At 40.1% G+C, this 16,482-nt stretch overlaps 1 protein-coding gene across 2 annotated transcripts in view; it reads left to right on the top strand.

Moving 5' to 3' along the window:
• AGK (acylglycerol kinase) overlaps nt 1-15,649 on the top strand; it is a 140,943-nt gene extending 125,294 nt beyond the window's left edge. Inside the window, exons 12-16 of one of the 2 annotated variants that reach the window (XM_011995439.1) lie at nt 2,563-2,713; nt 3,129-3,226; nt 10,529-10,599; nt 12,803-12,887; nt 14,066-15,649. In XM_011995439.1, coding sequence (XP_011850829.1) covers nt 2,563-2,713; nt 3,129-3,226; nt 10,529-10,599; nt 12,803-12,887; nt 14,066-14,203 — 543 coding nt within the window. In that variant the 3' untranslated portion in view covers nt 14,204-15,649. The remainder of the gene's footprint in view (nt 1-2,562; nt 2,714-3,128; nt 3,227-10,528; nt 10,600-12,802; nt 12,888-14,065) is intronic. The other variant, XM_011995438.1, reaches the window with a different exon arrangement.
• Nucleotides 15,650-16,482: the final 833 nt, after the last annotated feature.

Raw genomic sequence — 16,482 nt, 5'->3', positions numbered from 1 at the left:
ATAGGATTATCAGATTTCTGGTATGAGGGACTAGAGTTTGGTAATTGGAGTTTTCCACTGATGTTGATAATACTAGAGTGAAGAGAGATGAAATTTTCAGTTTAATCTATGTAGAGTTAACATACCTGTGGTACAGACAAGCAAAGATACAATTGTGATTTAGGTCTGGAATTCAGCAGAGAGGTCTGGGCTACAGAAACAGATTCAAATGTCATAAGTGTGTGAGCGGTGTTGAAACCATGGGTTGGGTGAAATTACCATTCAGTACAGATGGCCAGGAATATCCCTAAGGGACATAAACATTTAAAGAACTACCAGAAATGACTGAGAAGTGCTAAGAGAAAATGCAGGAGAGAATACTAACATAGAAGCCAATAGAAGAGAGAATTTCAAGAGAAAAGTAAGAGTTTCAAGAAGCAAAAGCAAAGACTTTAAATATACAGACAAGAGAGAATCCATCGAATTTGGCAGCCTCCAAAAGCTGGGCAGCCTCCAAAGTGTGGTGGCTGAAGCCCGGTTGAAGAAAGTCGAGACATAAAAGTGATGTAAAGAAGTGGAGATGGCAAGGACAGGCTACTCCTTCAAGAAACCTGACTTTGAAGAGAAGGAGATAGGGAAGGCAAAAGCTGAGAGAAACATGGGATCAATATGGAGTTTTTAAAAGTGGAGAATATCCTTGTGTTTCTAGACTGAAGAAAAAGAAAAGAATGTGAGGAGGTGAGGAGAAGGGAGACAGAAAGCATGACTGAATTGGCAAAATCCAAGAGCAGGTAGAAGGGTGTGGGATCCAGAGTCCTGGATTGTCCCTGGACAGGAGAAGGGACACCTTTTTTCACTGATACAGGAGAGGAGTAAAGGGTAGGTCCAGATGAAAATGAGATTAGAGAAAGTTAAGGTATTCTCACTGACGTCCCTGATATTCTCACTGAAGTATAGGAAGCAGTCATCCTGTCAGAAAGGCGGTGGGTAGTGGTATGGGGGATTCTGAAGAAAGATGAATGAAGGAGGAGGCTTAGGATTATCAAGTAGCATTGAAGACCTGAGGCTAACGATTTGTAGACACGAATGCGCCTTTGGGTGACTGCTTTTCCCCATATTAGTACTCAGCAGGAGTATCATTTTCTCCTCTAGTAATACTGAGCCATGATGTAAGAGTACAGGAACTTAGTGACAAGGCTGATCCAGAATTGGGGCTTTCTAGGACATATTGTAGAAGAATAAAGACACAGGAGAGCCTGGAGTAAGTGGAAAAAGAAAGCGATTGAAAGTAATGGATTATCAGTTTGGCACTGAGGGAAAATGAGTGGTCAGGGAGTAGAATCCTCAGTGTGATTGAAAACTTGGGGCATTTAGGTCTTCAGAGGCCCACAATAAAACCCCTCTCTTCCTCTTTTTAGTTTGAACCAAGGTATGAAAACAAATGTAGGAACTAGGCAGATGAAGATCAAAACGTCAGCTTTATAAATGTCAGCAGGAGTGGAGGACAGAGCACAGATACGTGGTCTCTATCTGATCTCCTAATACTGTGAACTGAAAGTATCCATTGAAACAACTCCTTCAGGGCACAGACCACCACAAGAAGCTAATTTTCACCACATGAAAATTAGAAGAAGCAGTGAACGTTTGAGACAAGGACAGCTGCTGTCAGAGAGAAAAAGGAAGGGGCTGGATCCATGCATTAGTCCTTCTAGACTCGGGGAGGAGTAAGTGGTGGAGTGAGAGAAGCCAGTGTTGCTACTGTTTTGTAATTCACCACCTGGAAACTTGAGAACAGGGAAGCATTTCACCCTAAGAGACACAATGGGCACAAAAGAATCAACCAGAAGAATATGGGATGTGATTAGAGGGTAGGATCTCAGAGTTTTAGATTTCCAAAGTGAAATAGTTCTGGGTGACATTAGGGGCCAGGATGTGGCCATGGAAATGGGTGGATGTGGTGAATTGGAGGTGATGTCAAGGGCTGAGAGGCTGGGGTATGGTTTTAATTATTCATGCGGTCAGGATGTGATCCAGGATGACACTGGACTTGGGATACCAGGACGCAGAAGACAAAAAAAAAAAAAAAAAAAAAAAAAATAGAGTGTAAGGGTGATGGGCTTTGAAGCAGAAGTGAGAAGCCTTGGGCTGGATTGTGAGCCTGGGCTAAACCATTCTGTCCTGTGTGTGGAATAAGATTCCAGAAGTGAGGTAGGTACTTGATGCAACTGGATTTCCTCAGTTTCATTTTGCATCACCATCTGTAAGCCAAAGATGAATTTATTACGGATGACCCTGTGTTCATTCATCCTCTTTTTGGGCAAGTGTAAATGGTGGTGGTTAGTCCATTTTAGGGGGAGCAGTGGAGGCAGTACTTGCTGAATTCATGGTTTTTAAGATCTAGCTTTAAGAGAAAAAGAAAGCTTGAGGATTCCATGCTCCAAATTAGCATTCCATCCAGTGAGAGGAGATTATTAATTCACTTTCTAGCAGGTATAAAGAGACAAATAAATAACCTTTACTGAGAGAAACTCCCAGAGTGGAATTGTATATGCATAAGAAAATTTTCTCTCTCCACATTAAAAGGAGTGGCCTCAGACTCATCAAGCCTCTATCTCATACACGGGACCTACAGAGAGACCTTCCAGTGAACCAGAGGAGACCCCTGTACAAAGACCTTCTTTGTACAGGAGAATATTACGAAGGCTTGCATCCTACTGGGCACAACCACAGGATGGTGAGCAATGTGGCGATTGAGGATTGGAGGGCCCTGGTCAGTTTAGGAGTGCCCTAAAGTAGACCTCCAAAATCAGTTTGAGAGACTTAACTAGAGCAGGAGAAGCCTTTCAGGAATCACTGAATTGATCCTTCTGTGTGCCACCAGAGCATGCCCAAGCAATGTGCCATCAATGGGCATAGCAGTCTCTGTGCACAATCTTTCTGTTAATGTGACTGCTTTTGGTAGTGATGTTTTAGGCACAGAGATGCCATTTTTACCTCTATGTATAAGAAGCATGAAATAAATAAAATGAAGGCAAAGAGTCAGCAGAAAGGCTTGAGAAACTGAGCTGAGCAGCTAGCAGCTAGCCGTCCGTGGTGGGTGGTTAAATGTTAATGGAAGAAACTGACCTGTATCTAATGGATTCCCACAGCCCTTTCCCAAGAGGTGAGCCCAGAGGTCTGGAAAGATGTGCAGCTGTCCACCATTGAACTGTCCATCACAACACGGAATAATCAGCTTGACCCGACAGTAAGTGTGCTTTTTTATTAGAAAAGCATTTGGTACCTAAGAAAAGTGACAACAGCTATAGAATGCTCCCACTAATTCAGTTATTTTTATTTTTACCCTGTGGAGATAGAGGGCAGGGTCAGGGGAAAGAGGATGTGGTGTGCCTTTAAGGAATAACAGCAATGAGGAGAAGCTGCCACCTGCAGGAGTGGCATAAATGCTTCTGGGGCTCTGATCACATGTTCTGCTCATTGCTTAATTGGCATTCAGAGAACTTAGGGCAAGAGGGCTTTAGAAATGCAAATTAACTATTCCCATTTGTCACTGGAAAAAAATTGTGGAATTTTTACTTGAGTAAATATCCACGATTTTTGTGACTACTAAATATGTCAAATTAGATCCTCAGGAGAAAAATACCCACACACATACATCTGTATCTATATCTACATGTGATTTATTTAGGCCCAATCTATAGGTATGCACTATCCCATATGGTAGCTATTAGCCACATGTGGTTAGTTAAATTTAAATTAATTAGAATTAAATAAAATGGAAAACTTAGTTCCTGTCACACTCATCACATTTCAAGTGCCCAACAGCCATATGTGGCTAGTAGCCACCATATTGGAAATCACAGGTATACAGCCTGTCTGTCAGTGCAGAAGGTTCTGTTGGGTGGTCCTGCTATAGAAAATACGCCCGAAAGTATTGAAATAAAGCAGGCATTGGCAAACTGGTCTGCCACCTGTTTTGTATAGCCCAGAAGCCAAGAATCTTCTAATTTTAAATGATACAAAGAAAATCAAAAGAAGAATAATTTTTGTGAACAGAAAAATATGTAAAATTCAAGTTTCAGTATCCATAAATAAAGTTTTATTGGAGCACAGCCATATTCATTCACAAATACATTGTCTGTGGCTGCCTTTGTGCTATAGGGGAGAGCTGAGTAGTTGTGACAGATTGTATGGCCCAAAGCCTAAAATGTTTATTATCTGGTCACTTACAGAAAAAGTTTACTGACCCTGGTATAGAGAAAACCTTGGTAATATACCAATAGGAAAGTAATTGTTAACTGGACTAATTACATTCAGCTTTTATGCAAATTAGTCTGTTCACAGTTGTCTAGGCCAGTCTGAAAATTAGCAGATGGAGTTGGAATGTCGTGAAAAGTTTGATTCCAATATTAATAGAGTGATAAGTTTGATTCTAATATTAATATTCAGAGTATTGAGTTGTTTTCTAATTATGAAAATAATACATGTCCATTGCAAAACATTTGGAAAACATAGCTCCCTTCATCCTATAAAAAAATTCTAGTTTGATTAAAGAACTAAATGTAAAATAATAAAATGATTAAAGTATTAGGGTAAACGGCACATGTTTATACCTATGTAACAAGGCTGCACATCCTGTGTATGTACCCCTGAACTTAAAATAGAAGTTTGAAGTTAAAAAAGTATTAGGGTAAAATCTAAGTGATTATCAGTATAAACTTAAGGAGGACAAAGCCTTTCTAAGCATGACATTTAAGGCAAAAATCATACTGATGCATTTGTCTTTTTATTTAAAAAGATATTCTAAACTTTTAAATGACATATTGGGAAAAGTATTATCATGTGATAGACCAGGAATTCACTTTTCTTGTAACAAGCTCTTAGGATAAAGCAATAAGAAATGGGCAAAGGACTAATATAAAAAGTGAGCAAGGGGTAAGAATAGAAAATTCATAAAAGAAATAAGCATTTGAAAAAATAGCTTATATTTGCTATTTACTACATGCTAGGCACTGTCCTAAGAATTTTACATAATATTATGTAATCCTTATAGGTAAATATCTTTATCTGCATTTTGTAGGTAAGGAAACAGAGTGATTTCGGCAAAGAAATACAAATTAAAATAGTAACATTGAATTGTCATGACTAAAAAGCATGTTATAGGTTAAAAGCTTGGTGGTGTGTGTTTGTGATGGGAATATAAATTGGAACATCCTATCTCAGCAACTGGGTATAGTATCTATGAAGTGTCTAAAATATATGCATACCTTTGGCCCTATCAGGTGTATTTCTAAGAATTTATCCTACTGAAATAATCTGATGAATATATAATGTAGGCAGTCCTTTTTTACATCATGGAAATCTGAAAAACACTGGTGAAAGTGGATATATGAATGCTAAAAAAAAACAAAACAAAAAATTCTGTTCCAGAGGAATTTAAAAGAGAAAGATAAAATTTCTAATTATACATCTCCTTTATACCAAGTCTTTAATAATATGTATTTCGAGTATTTTGTTCATGTTCTTTACCATTGTTCTTTTCTCTGATGACTGAGTACCAGTGAATGGATTGAGTTCAGTGAGTATGTGATGGCGATCAAGATTAGCCACACTCACAATGCCAAGTGCTTTTTATCTTTGTGCCTGTTATAAAAGTATACGGTACTGTGTTGCTTATCACTAGTAGTAGCAAATTCATTTCTTTTTTGCACAATTCTTTATAAAAATAAAAGCAAATGCAATACATTAAAGGCAATGTAGCTGCCGTGTAATAGCTCAAAATGTTCACTTATTAAAACCAGTACATTCAGTGTATGAAAGAAGCTGTAGAAGTGTAGAATGTGTGAAAATTAGGATCTCTTATACAACTATGCTCACTGTATTTATAATAGTAAAATATTTGCAATGAACTAATCAGATTGAATAAATTTTGGTACATTTATTAAAAATCATGTCTATTATAGATGTATTATTTTCTATCTATTGACATGGGAAAAAAGATTTGCAACATAGTTCCATTTTTCTTTAAAAAGGAAATACCCCCACTTATAAGTGAGTTTTGTGAATGATGGAGGTAAAGCTCCAATTTTATGTTCTTTCCAAATAGAAAGTTGGTGCCAGTTGTCCAAGCACCATTTATTGCAATCTCCATTTTCCCCCACTGATCTTCAATAGACCTCTGCCGTACATCATGTCTATATACATGTAAATGTTTCTAGTCTCTTTCTTCTATTGTTGTTCCATTTTCTCATACTTACATTAATACTCTGCTTCTCTTAATTATTACAGTTTTATAATAAGTTCCATGTTTTTCTTTTTTTAAAACAGTCTCCTGGCTATTCTTAGCTCATTTGAGTTCTATGAATATTTTAGAATGTTTATTAAATTCCACATAGAAATGTTATAATATTGATCTCACTGCATTGTACCCATAGATCAATTTGGAGAGAAATGACATTTCTACAATATTGACTCCTCTCGAATATGAACGGGGTGTATCTCTTCATTTGTTTAGGGCTTCAATGTCTTTCAATGAAGTTTTATAGTTTTCTCTAGAATATCCTGTCTTTTGCTGGATATATTCCCAGTTATCTTAATTTTTATGCTATTCTAAATAATATCTCTTAAAATTTCATTTTCTGTCTGATTTAGTAGATGGACATATAATTGACTTTTTATATCAATGCTGAATCAGCAACCTAATTAAATTATTATTAATTATTCTAACTTTCTTTCAATGAATTCTTTCAAATTTTCTATAGATTTCGTCATGGCCAATGCAAATAGTGCAAGTTTTGTTTTCTCTCTTCAAATACTTATCCTTACAATCCTTCATTTTACTTAGAGCACTGGCTAGGACCTCAGTACCTGGTTGAGGAGAAGTAGCAATAACAGGAGTCCCCATCGTCTTTCTTCTTTCTGATTTAGAGAGAAAGTCTTCATTGCTTCATTCTTGTATTTAATGTGTTTTCTTTTTTTATAGATACCCTCTATCAGATTAAGGAAGTTCCTTTCTATTCCCAGTTTGCTAACCATTTTTATCTTTCATGTTAAATATCTTAGATACTTAATTTTATCAAGTACTCTTCCAGCATCTATTGAGATAATAAAGTTTCCTCATTTAATCTGTCAAAGCAATAAAATGAATTGATTTTTGAATGCTAATGTGAGACTTTTGGCCAAGATGGAGCAAAAAGCACCAGCTTTATACCTTAAACACCTTAAACGTTAGACAAAATCTATGAAACAACTGTATGAGACATTGGTATGAGACAAGCAGCATAGGTCAGTGAGTCCAGAGAGCAGGGAGTCAAACACGGTGAGCCTGACGCTTACCCCAGCTGACTGCTGGAGAGAGGCCACTGCCTGTGGAGAGGGAGCCCACACAGCCAATGGCCCCCCTCGGTTGAGGGGCCTTTGAGAATTCTGAGAAATCAAGGCAGCTAGAATTGCAAGGCAGGATTCAAGAAAACCACATGGAGAGGAGAGCCGCACCCAGAACCAAGCTAGAAGTTTATGGAGGTTTCCTCTGGAATCTTCAGCTGAGTACTGACAGGTGCATGCGTGTGAGAAACCACCACTTGAGATGGAGGTTGAGTTAGCAATGAGCAGGCGGGACAGTCTCGGGAGCGTCAGTCCTCTCACAAAGCCACGAATAGTTCGTATTCGAACCAATTAGAGTAGAAAATCCTCTTCAGACATGGGGCATTGGGTAATGTCCTCAGAAAGGTATCACCTCACTAGTGAGTCAAAATTAATTCTAGACTAAAGGCTGCCCTGTTCCCTGTTAACAAAGCTAAAGGCTCATCTCCAAAGAACCACAGTTTCTTTATAGGTAACTTAATTGTGCTCCCAGAACAAAGCTTTAGAACAGGGGTCAGCAAAGGACAGCCCACAGGCCCGAATATTTATACAGCCTTGTATTTATACAGCCTTGAAGCTAACAATATTTTTTACATTTTTAAATCATTGAAAAAAACCAAGAGTATTTTTCTGTTACGTGTGGAAATTGTCTTCAAATTTCAGTGTCTGTAAGTCAAATTTTACTGGAACACAAGCACGCTAATTCATTCTCTGGCTGCTTTCAGCCACCATGGCTGGGTTGAATAGCTGTGAGAGAGACCTCATGGTCTGCAAGCCTTCAGTGTTCACTCTCTGGCTCTTTACCGAAAATGTTTCCCAACCCTGTTCTAGCTGAAGCGTGGCTCTCCCCTGGGCTCTGTCTTTCCCACAGCCTTTAAGCAGTGGCTGTGTTTTCTTTCTTTTCCTCCCCTTGTATGCTGGGCCTGGTGACTGGTGGTTGTCCTGTCTCGTCACTGCTTTAACCCATTCTTCCTCCTCCTCTCTAACTCTCCCCCCAGCCCCACCTCTCAGTGTCTTATTGTCAGAGCAGATCATTGCTCCTGGGAGCTCCTGAACCCTGGGCCATTCTTACACATTTATCTATAAAGTTAATTCCTAGCCCACTGTCTCCCTCTCCAATACTACTCCTGTCTTAATTCTCAACACGACAGCCAGAGTGATCCTATTGAAATGAAGCCAGAACGTATTTCCCTCCTTAGAACCCTCCAGTGGCTCTCTGCTTCATTCAGCCTAAATGCCAGCTTCCTCACCATGGTCTGTGAGGCTCTGCTGATGTAGCTCCTCTCTTCCCTCTGTCTTCCTCACTGTTGTCCCTGTCACTCGCTCTGCTCCAGCCACACGGGCTTCCTTGCTGTTCTGTGCTGTCAGACATGTTCCCCCACCACCGCCTGAAGGCCTCTGCCCCAGTAATTACCCTTGCATGGATTGCTCATCCATGGATTAGGGGTTCTCAAAGTCTCATCCTTAGATCAACATATCAGTATCACATGGAAGTTGCTGGAGATGAAAATTCATGGGCCTCACCCCAGATCTACTGAACCAGAAACTTGGGATGGGGTGAGTCTGAGTTTAAAAAAATATATTTTTATTGATTGATTGATTGAGACGGAGTTTCACTCTTGTCACCCAGGCTGAAGTACAATGGCGCGATATTGGCTCACTGCAATCTCCGCCTCCCAGGTTCTAGCGATTCTCCTGCCTCAGCCTCCTGAGTAGCTGGGATTACAGGCACCTGCCACCATACCCTGCTAATATTTGTACTTTTAGTAGAGACGGGGTTTCACTGTGTTGGCCAGGCTGGTCTCGAACTCCTGACCTCAGGTGATCCACCCGCCTTGGCCTCCCAAAGTGCTGGGATCACAGGTGTGAGCCACTGCACTTGGCCAAAAATTTATTTATTTTTTAGTTGACAAAGAGAAACCAGAGTCTGAGTGTTGCCTGCTCTCCAGTGACACTTGGCTAAAGTTTGAGAACCACTGCTCTGGATGTCCACATCGCTGACTCCCTCACCTCCTTCAGGTCTCTTTTCCAAGGCTTCTCCATGGAACCCCCTTTTATAACGCAGCCACTGCCATCAGCGCCACCTCATGTTCCTTGCTCTGCTTCTTTGTTCCTTTTTTCTAATATACTCTGAAATACTTGTGGTATCCTTATCTTCTAACACAGTTTATAATTTACCTTTTACTATGATCTATCTATTCCCTCCAGTCTCTACGGTAGAAAGAAAGTTCTTTGTAGGCAGAAATTCATGTGCATTTTGTTCATTGGTGTAACCCAAGCTCCGTGGATTCATGGTGCATGATTGGTACTCAGCAAGTAGCTGAATAAAAGGTGAACTTTCAAAGTCATCCACTTTATGTTTTGTAATTCTTAGTTGAGAGTTAGTTGTTCTTTGTTACCCTTCAATCTTAGGCAAAGGCTTTACGGCTCTCAGAGGCCTGTGGGTTATCCTGGGCCTGATGATTTTGAATCTACCCCCAAAGAAACAAGACTTCTATTTGATGCTGACATAGAAGTTGTGGGATTCATTTACAGAGGGCTAGGTTTGTGTGACTAGTCACTGACTGGTAGCAAGTTATGGGAAGTAGTCCAAGAATCAAGTCTGTTCTATAGCCATTTTGTCATAGCTCAAATCATCCAGAGCTTTCTGTGGCTGGAAATGGAAAGTTTTTAAACATTATCATAGAATAAATGGATTGCTATTTTTCAACTCTGGTTGCATACCAAATTTGTATGTAGAGCATTTAAAGGAGCACAGGCACCTGGGCTCTCCACACCAAGCAGCTGATTCCATGCTGTGATGTGAAGCTGATGTACAGTGAACACTGAGATTGCTGGGATGGGCTGAAAGCTTGGCCTGCAAGGGAAGTAATCCTAGAGACTAGAACAGTTAATAATTACCAGTGAGTGACAGAACGTCCAGAACCTCCCACTCTGAGTTTCTGTTTGCTTATGTAGTAAAAAAAAGCCAAGCAATGGAAATGAATTTTCTATAAATTATACCTCAGTAAAGCTCTTAGTGAAAAAAAAAAAAAAGACTGAGAATAGGTTCAGAATTAAATCACTACAAGTAGAGTCCCCTATTTGTACATAGCTTCAAACTATGAACCATCAAAGCTGAGGATGACAACAGGCTGCATTAGCCAAATTTTAAGAGTAATGACGTTAGTGTTCTTAACCTTTTTAGAGCAAAGAAGATTTTCTGAATATCTGCATTGAACCTGACACCATCAGCAAAGGAGACTTTATAACTATAGGGTAAGTGGACTGGGGCTCATAGGAAATGAGGCTTGTGATTTTTTCAGATTGTACTATTCAGAGTGCCCCATGAAGTCTAAGACAGAGATCCAGCCACAGCCTTGTCTTGTTTGGGAATTTCGATGTTCTTTCTTTCCTAGGGGCTGACATGTATAGTGCCCCTCTCCTGTGCTGGCCGTCACTGTTCATTTTGTGGGGATCAGAATGTAAGAGCAGTTATTGTTTTTCAATTGAAACCAAAGAATTCAATGGAGCATGACACAGCGTCAAGAACTGTGGTTTCAGGGTCAAAGAGCTGAATGCAAATTTTGATTCTGCCACTTACCCGACGTCATGACTCGGATCATTTAGCGTCTGAATCCTTTCCCCATCTACAGAATGAAATAAGACAATCGTCTCTGCCGATCTCAGGACCGGCGTTCAGCCTTGAGTAAGAGAATGTGTGTCAAGTCTTTTTATATTGTGAAGCACTTCACAGTATCCATTACTGTTTATGTCAGTTCACCACGTCCTCCTTATTGCCAGGGCCTTCATGGAAAACTGGAAAAGGTATTGAGTACCTTGGGCATTTCCCAGGCCTTTTTCCCTTTCCAACACAGAATACCCTTCCAAGTCCTGTGATTTGTTAAGTCCTACCTCTGCCAGAATTGTATTGGTTAAGAACACTATAAATCCTCCTTCAGAGCATCTGAGGAGCTGGTGTGTTCCCATGCCAACTGGTAATTTGCTCAGCTCTGCTTTTCTGTGCTTTGTCTCAGAGCTCCCTCTCGTGCCCACTTAGGGATCACACATTTCTGTTGCAGCGGCCTGGTCTCCATGGCTACTTCATTATCTACACAGGCACATAAGTTTGTTGTTCTTGCCTTTGGCATAAATTCTTCAGAGACTGAATAGCTGATTCTGCAGCCTTTGATTTTCTTGCTATATCTATAGGAAAAAGAAGGGAAAATCCTGTTCCTTCTACGGAATGTCCAGAAATCACACAATCTTCATTGACAGTCTGGCCAGCGAGACCAGCAATATTCAAATCTCCTTTATGATACTGGGATCCAGAAATAGAGACCCCAATTCTATTGCTAAGGTTAGGCGAAGCCACTATGTTCTGCATTGTTAGCACCAGTGGCAGCCACAGTGTCCTTCTGTTCTCTACAGGAAGTGAAATCAAGCAATGTCTGTTTCCTCTGGATATCTGAAGAGAACATTGTGAAGTTGCATTAGAAAACTCTGATACCATTTCGTAGAATTACTGTTGTTAATGAATGATAAATAATGGACTAGTTTACCTGGATTAGCTTTTACTGTACTTCCACTGCCTAAAGGATATATCTGCATGAGGTGGAGTGTGTGTCTGAATATGCGCTGGAAATTTTACTCCATAGTCACTTACTCAAGGTGGATATTGTATGCCAAATAGACTGTGTTATAAATACAGTCATCCCACAGTATCCTTGGGGGATTGGTTCCAGGACCTCCCTCAGATACCAAAATCCAGATTCTCAAGTCCCTTCTAGATAGTGGCATGGTATTTGCATAGACGTATGCACATCCTCCCTGTGGACATTAAATCATCTCTAGATTACTTATAATACCCAGTACAATGTAAATGCTATGTGGACAGTTGCTGTACTGTATTCTCTAGGGGGTAAGAGTCTGTACATATTCAGTACAGTTGCAAAAATAGGTATTTTCTATCCTCGGTTGCTTGAATCCACAGGAGTGGGACCCACAGATAGGAAGGGTTATCAGAGAACTTCTAAGACTAGTTGTTCATATACATAAAAATATCTACATTAAAGTAAAAATATTTTCTCCTTCAAGTAATAAATCACAAGAAGTACCAAACACCAGAAGTTTAGTACTTTTCCTAAAGAATTGAATTTCATTCTAATTTTTAAATTTGAGACTAACAATCTGAGAATTAGTTACATGTGGAATGATTATTTTTAAATCAATCAATTTTTAAATCAAGAGCATTTCAGAGAAAGTCATAACTTCATGCACAGTTCTCTACATTCAGTCTAGAATATATCACAATGCTAAGCAAGAATCACTGTGGAAAAATTATTTACAGAACTCTGTGGCTTAATAGACCATCTGTCCACTTATGTAACCTCATAAAAAGGGGGAAAGAAGTTGCTACGTTGTTGCAACCTAATGCAGTTGCCGTCACTGGTCTTAAGCTTGCTTTTTCCTGTGCCCACAGAAGTCGAAAGGTGAGAAACCCCAAGCTGCATGCTGAGGGCACGGAGTGTCTCCAAGCCAGCCGGTGCACCTTGCTTGTCCCCGAGGTGAGTGGGGAAGGGGTCGGAAGATCCACAGCATTTGATTCGTTCGTCGTCGGCCTGCCCCTCTGCTGTGTCCCATCCTTCCTCTCTGTTAGCTAACCCACACACTTAGGCACGTACTGTGTGCCAAGCATTTTGCCAGGCTCTGGGTCATATTAGCGGGGAGCCGAAAAGGATGGCAGAATCCCCTTCGGAGTCATGGATTTAGAGTTGGACTCTTGAAGACTCCCATCGTTTTCAAGCCAAGGTTCTTCCCTAAAGTGGTTTTTAGGTCTCCTTTTATTTTTCCATATGTAAACAGTGCAGAAGGTGACTACATTAAGACAGAGAATTGTCTAGCTGGCAAATGTTAATAGTTGCTTTTACTTTAACATTTTATATAAAGGATCTGGAAGCAGTTTTCAGTTCAACACTGAATTTTTCTGTATTACAAAATGCCATCCTTAGAATAACCTATATAAGTGAAAAAAAATGGAAATAGAATCTGGAATTGGGAGGTTATTCAATTGGCAATACGGAAAAGAGGCTCTTCAGATAGTCTTTGAAGACATGTGGCCATTATATTACTGTATTCAGACAAGACTATAGGTAAAGAGAAGGTATCCCCATAGTGACTGGCATCACAGTTTCGATATAAATATTGAATTAAATGCATGAGTTATGGAAGCGTTTCATAGACTCTGTAATGATATTAATGTTCGTATTCCTTAGGTATATCAAGCTAAGCAAGTCTTAGAGAATAATGAAAAAGATCCAGCAGATATAATAGCTTGTCGTAAGAGAATTAGCTGTCTTTCTCTATTTTTATTTGAGAAGGATTAGCATAATATAGAAGGACTATGTTTATGAGTTCCTTAAGACGTTGCAGGACCCTTGCCTTTTAATACATATTTCAAAATTATAACCATGTTGTTCAAATCCCAAAATACTCTGGGAGGAGATAGGGGCTAAAAAAAGAAAATAAATCCTTTTTCATGGATGGTAGAATTAGGATGTTTCCAGAACCAGCACTGTGCCATCATAGAGTAGGCACCGAATGTTTTTGTAAAAGAACGCTAGGGTAATCCTCAAGAGAGCATGTTGTTTTCCGTAATGAACTTGTTCTGATGCTGTTGTGAGACCCCAACTCCAGTAGGCCACTGATGTGGGTTTGAGCTGTTCTGAATGTTCTCTTCTCCCAGGGAGCAGGGGGCTCTTTTAGCATTGACAGTGAGGAGTATGAAGCGATGCCTGTGGAGGTGAAACTGCTCCCCAGGAAGCTGCAGTTCTTCTGTGATCCTAGGAAGAGAGAACAGATGCTCACAAGCCCCACCCAGTGAGCAGCAGCAGACAAGCGCTCTGAGACCACACTTTAGGCCACCGGCGGGACCAAAAGAACAGGTGCCTCAACCATCCCAACAGTGTCGTCAGAGGGTCCCCAGGGCATTTTCATGGCACGTACCCCTCTGCCCCCACTCCAGCAGTGCTTCCCAAAGTGTGCTCTGTCACCTGCTTTGCAATCCGCTTCCATTAGTGCATGTTTTATTTTGGTGTGACGGTCGGCGCTCCTAAACACGAAGTTTCCTCAGGCTGGTTCAAGATGGAAAAGGACTTTCTTCTGTTTTCTTCCAAATGCAACCACAGTGGAGAGCCCACAGTGGGCTTAGCCTCCTACGCCCTTCCATTTCTGTTCTTTGACCGTGCTAGGAATTCCAGGAAAGTGCATTCCTTCCCTGGCGACCTTTTCCCATTTCTAGGCTCCTTCACGGGTGCTGCTGTTTTGTGAGCTCCGGCTCCTGTTTAGCTTTTATTTCAGTTCTATCCTCAGTCCAGAAATGTAGGCGAGGTTGGTTCCCTCTTCAGCCATGGCTACAATACTGTAAATTGCTAGTTTTTATTTTTTTAAGTAGTGCTTCCTAAATGGTTTGCATGAGAGCCATCTGGGGTACATGTTGAAAATTGATTTGGGGTCTACCCCAAACCTAATAACCCAATTTGGGGATGGGGTCCAGGAATATGCATTTTAAAAAGTCAGCTGCCCTTCCCAGGTGATTCTGTAAGTTGTCCCTCAACTGTCCTTGGAGAAATCGTGTTTTAAAGCAGTGGCCCACAAAGTATTCTGCTCACGTGCCCCCCAGAAGTATTTTGAAAAATCATGTATCCCCTCACCCATCTAAGTTGACATCTAAAATTTTTCATGGGAAGTTAAATAGTTGACAAAGTATGTATTTGCTGGTGTCATGTAAATATTGGTATTCTAAAATAAAAACTGTTACATCACTATTTTAAACATATCCAGTACAATTTAAATATCGTAACAATTTGACACCCTTCATTCATTTATAAAAATAAATGAGCTAGTTCTTTAGTAGTTGAACATTTCAAATTGGCTTTTCCCCTTCTGTATTTCCATACTACTTTTCAGCCAAGAATCCTGTCAGAATGTAATCTATTATGCCTGCCATCTTTTAATCATTCACTCCATTATATTGTCAACAAAAAATATAAATGGAAATAAGTTTTTTTAGTTCTTGCTTTATCTATCTCAGTCCAGAACAAATGTTATCATAATTATTGGTATATAATGAAAACGGTATTAATAGAATTCTTTGATGATTAAAAGTTGTTTTATTAGAATGTTCTTTATCCTAATTAGTTCATTTATCCAAGAATACATGAATGTCATTTACAGCTGAGATGGGGTTCAACCTCAGCTGTATTCCTTGTTTCATTTCTTTATAGATGTAAGCACATAAATTCTATGGAACAGAATTATGTTAGCAATGTCGTACAGTTCTTTGAATTCCTTTGGAATTTCGACAAAGATCACAGTGCCCTATCATCAAGAATTATTAATGATGATCTATCAATCAACTAACAACTTGATTAGATTCTCCTTTAGTCTGTTAAAAGCAGAGAACTAAAATCCACCTGATTTGCCAGGGCTTTGCCAGCCAGTCATTAGCACCGTTTTTACTACCGCAGACATTTTCCTTTGTTCAGTGCCCCTGAGGTTCTCTCTCACACTCTAGGGGGCAGTGCACCACAGGAAGATCAATGAGGGAGGATTGCCAGGGGGAAGGGGAGGAAGCAGAGCTGGCAGGCCTTAGCTGCAGGCTCTCTCTCAGGCAGATCCCTTTTAAGACAGAGTACATACACCAGGCCCCCACATCCCATGGAGATGGGAGAGAGACCAATGCTTGAGCAGATCACAGAACAGCTATGAAAAAAGTCCATGAATGAAGATCACAAAAAGGAAGGCTTTCTTATTTCACACTGTATTCTTTAGGGTGGTAAAAGTTCTGCTTTTAGCAAAAACGTAACAGATGGTTCCAAACATCAGCATAAAAATCACTCATCCCATACCACCCACAGGTAGGGAGGAAGGATGCTGTGGTATATGAGAACAAAAGTTTTCACCTGAGCCGAGAGCATTTCGCATATCGTGGTTCTGTAACAGTTCCAAGGACCAGTGCAGAATCTGGCTTTCTTCTCTGATAGGCTACCAGTGTGTGTTTGTGTGCTCATGTTATGGTTCTAATCATAATGGTACATATAACTGAAGAAGGATATGGAAGCCACTTTAGAACCCTATTCATTTTTAAATATAAAGATGCCT

The sequence above is a fragment of the Mandrillus leucophaeus genome, unplaced genomic scaffold, assembly GCF_000951045.1.
Source record: "Mandrillus leucophaeus isolate KB7577 unplaced genomic scaffold, Mleu.le_1.0 Scaffold49, whole genome shotgun sequence".
NCBI classification, from domain to species: Eukaryota; Metazoa; Chordata; class Mammalia; order Primates; family Cercopithecidae; genus Mandrillus; species Mandrillus leucophaeus.
The sequence above is the reverse complement of the archived record's forward strand: the minus strand, read 5'-3'. Positions and strand labels throughout refer to the sequence as shown.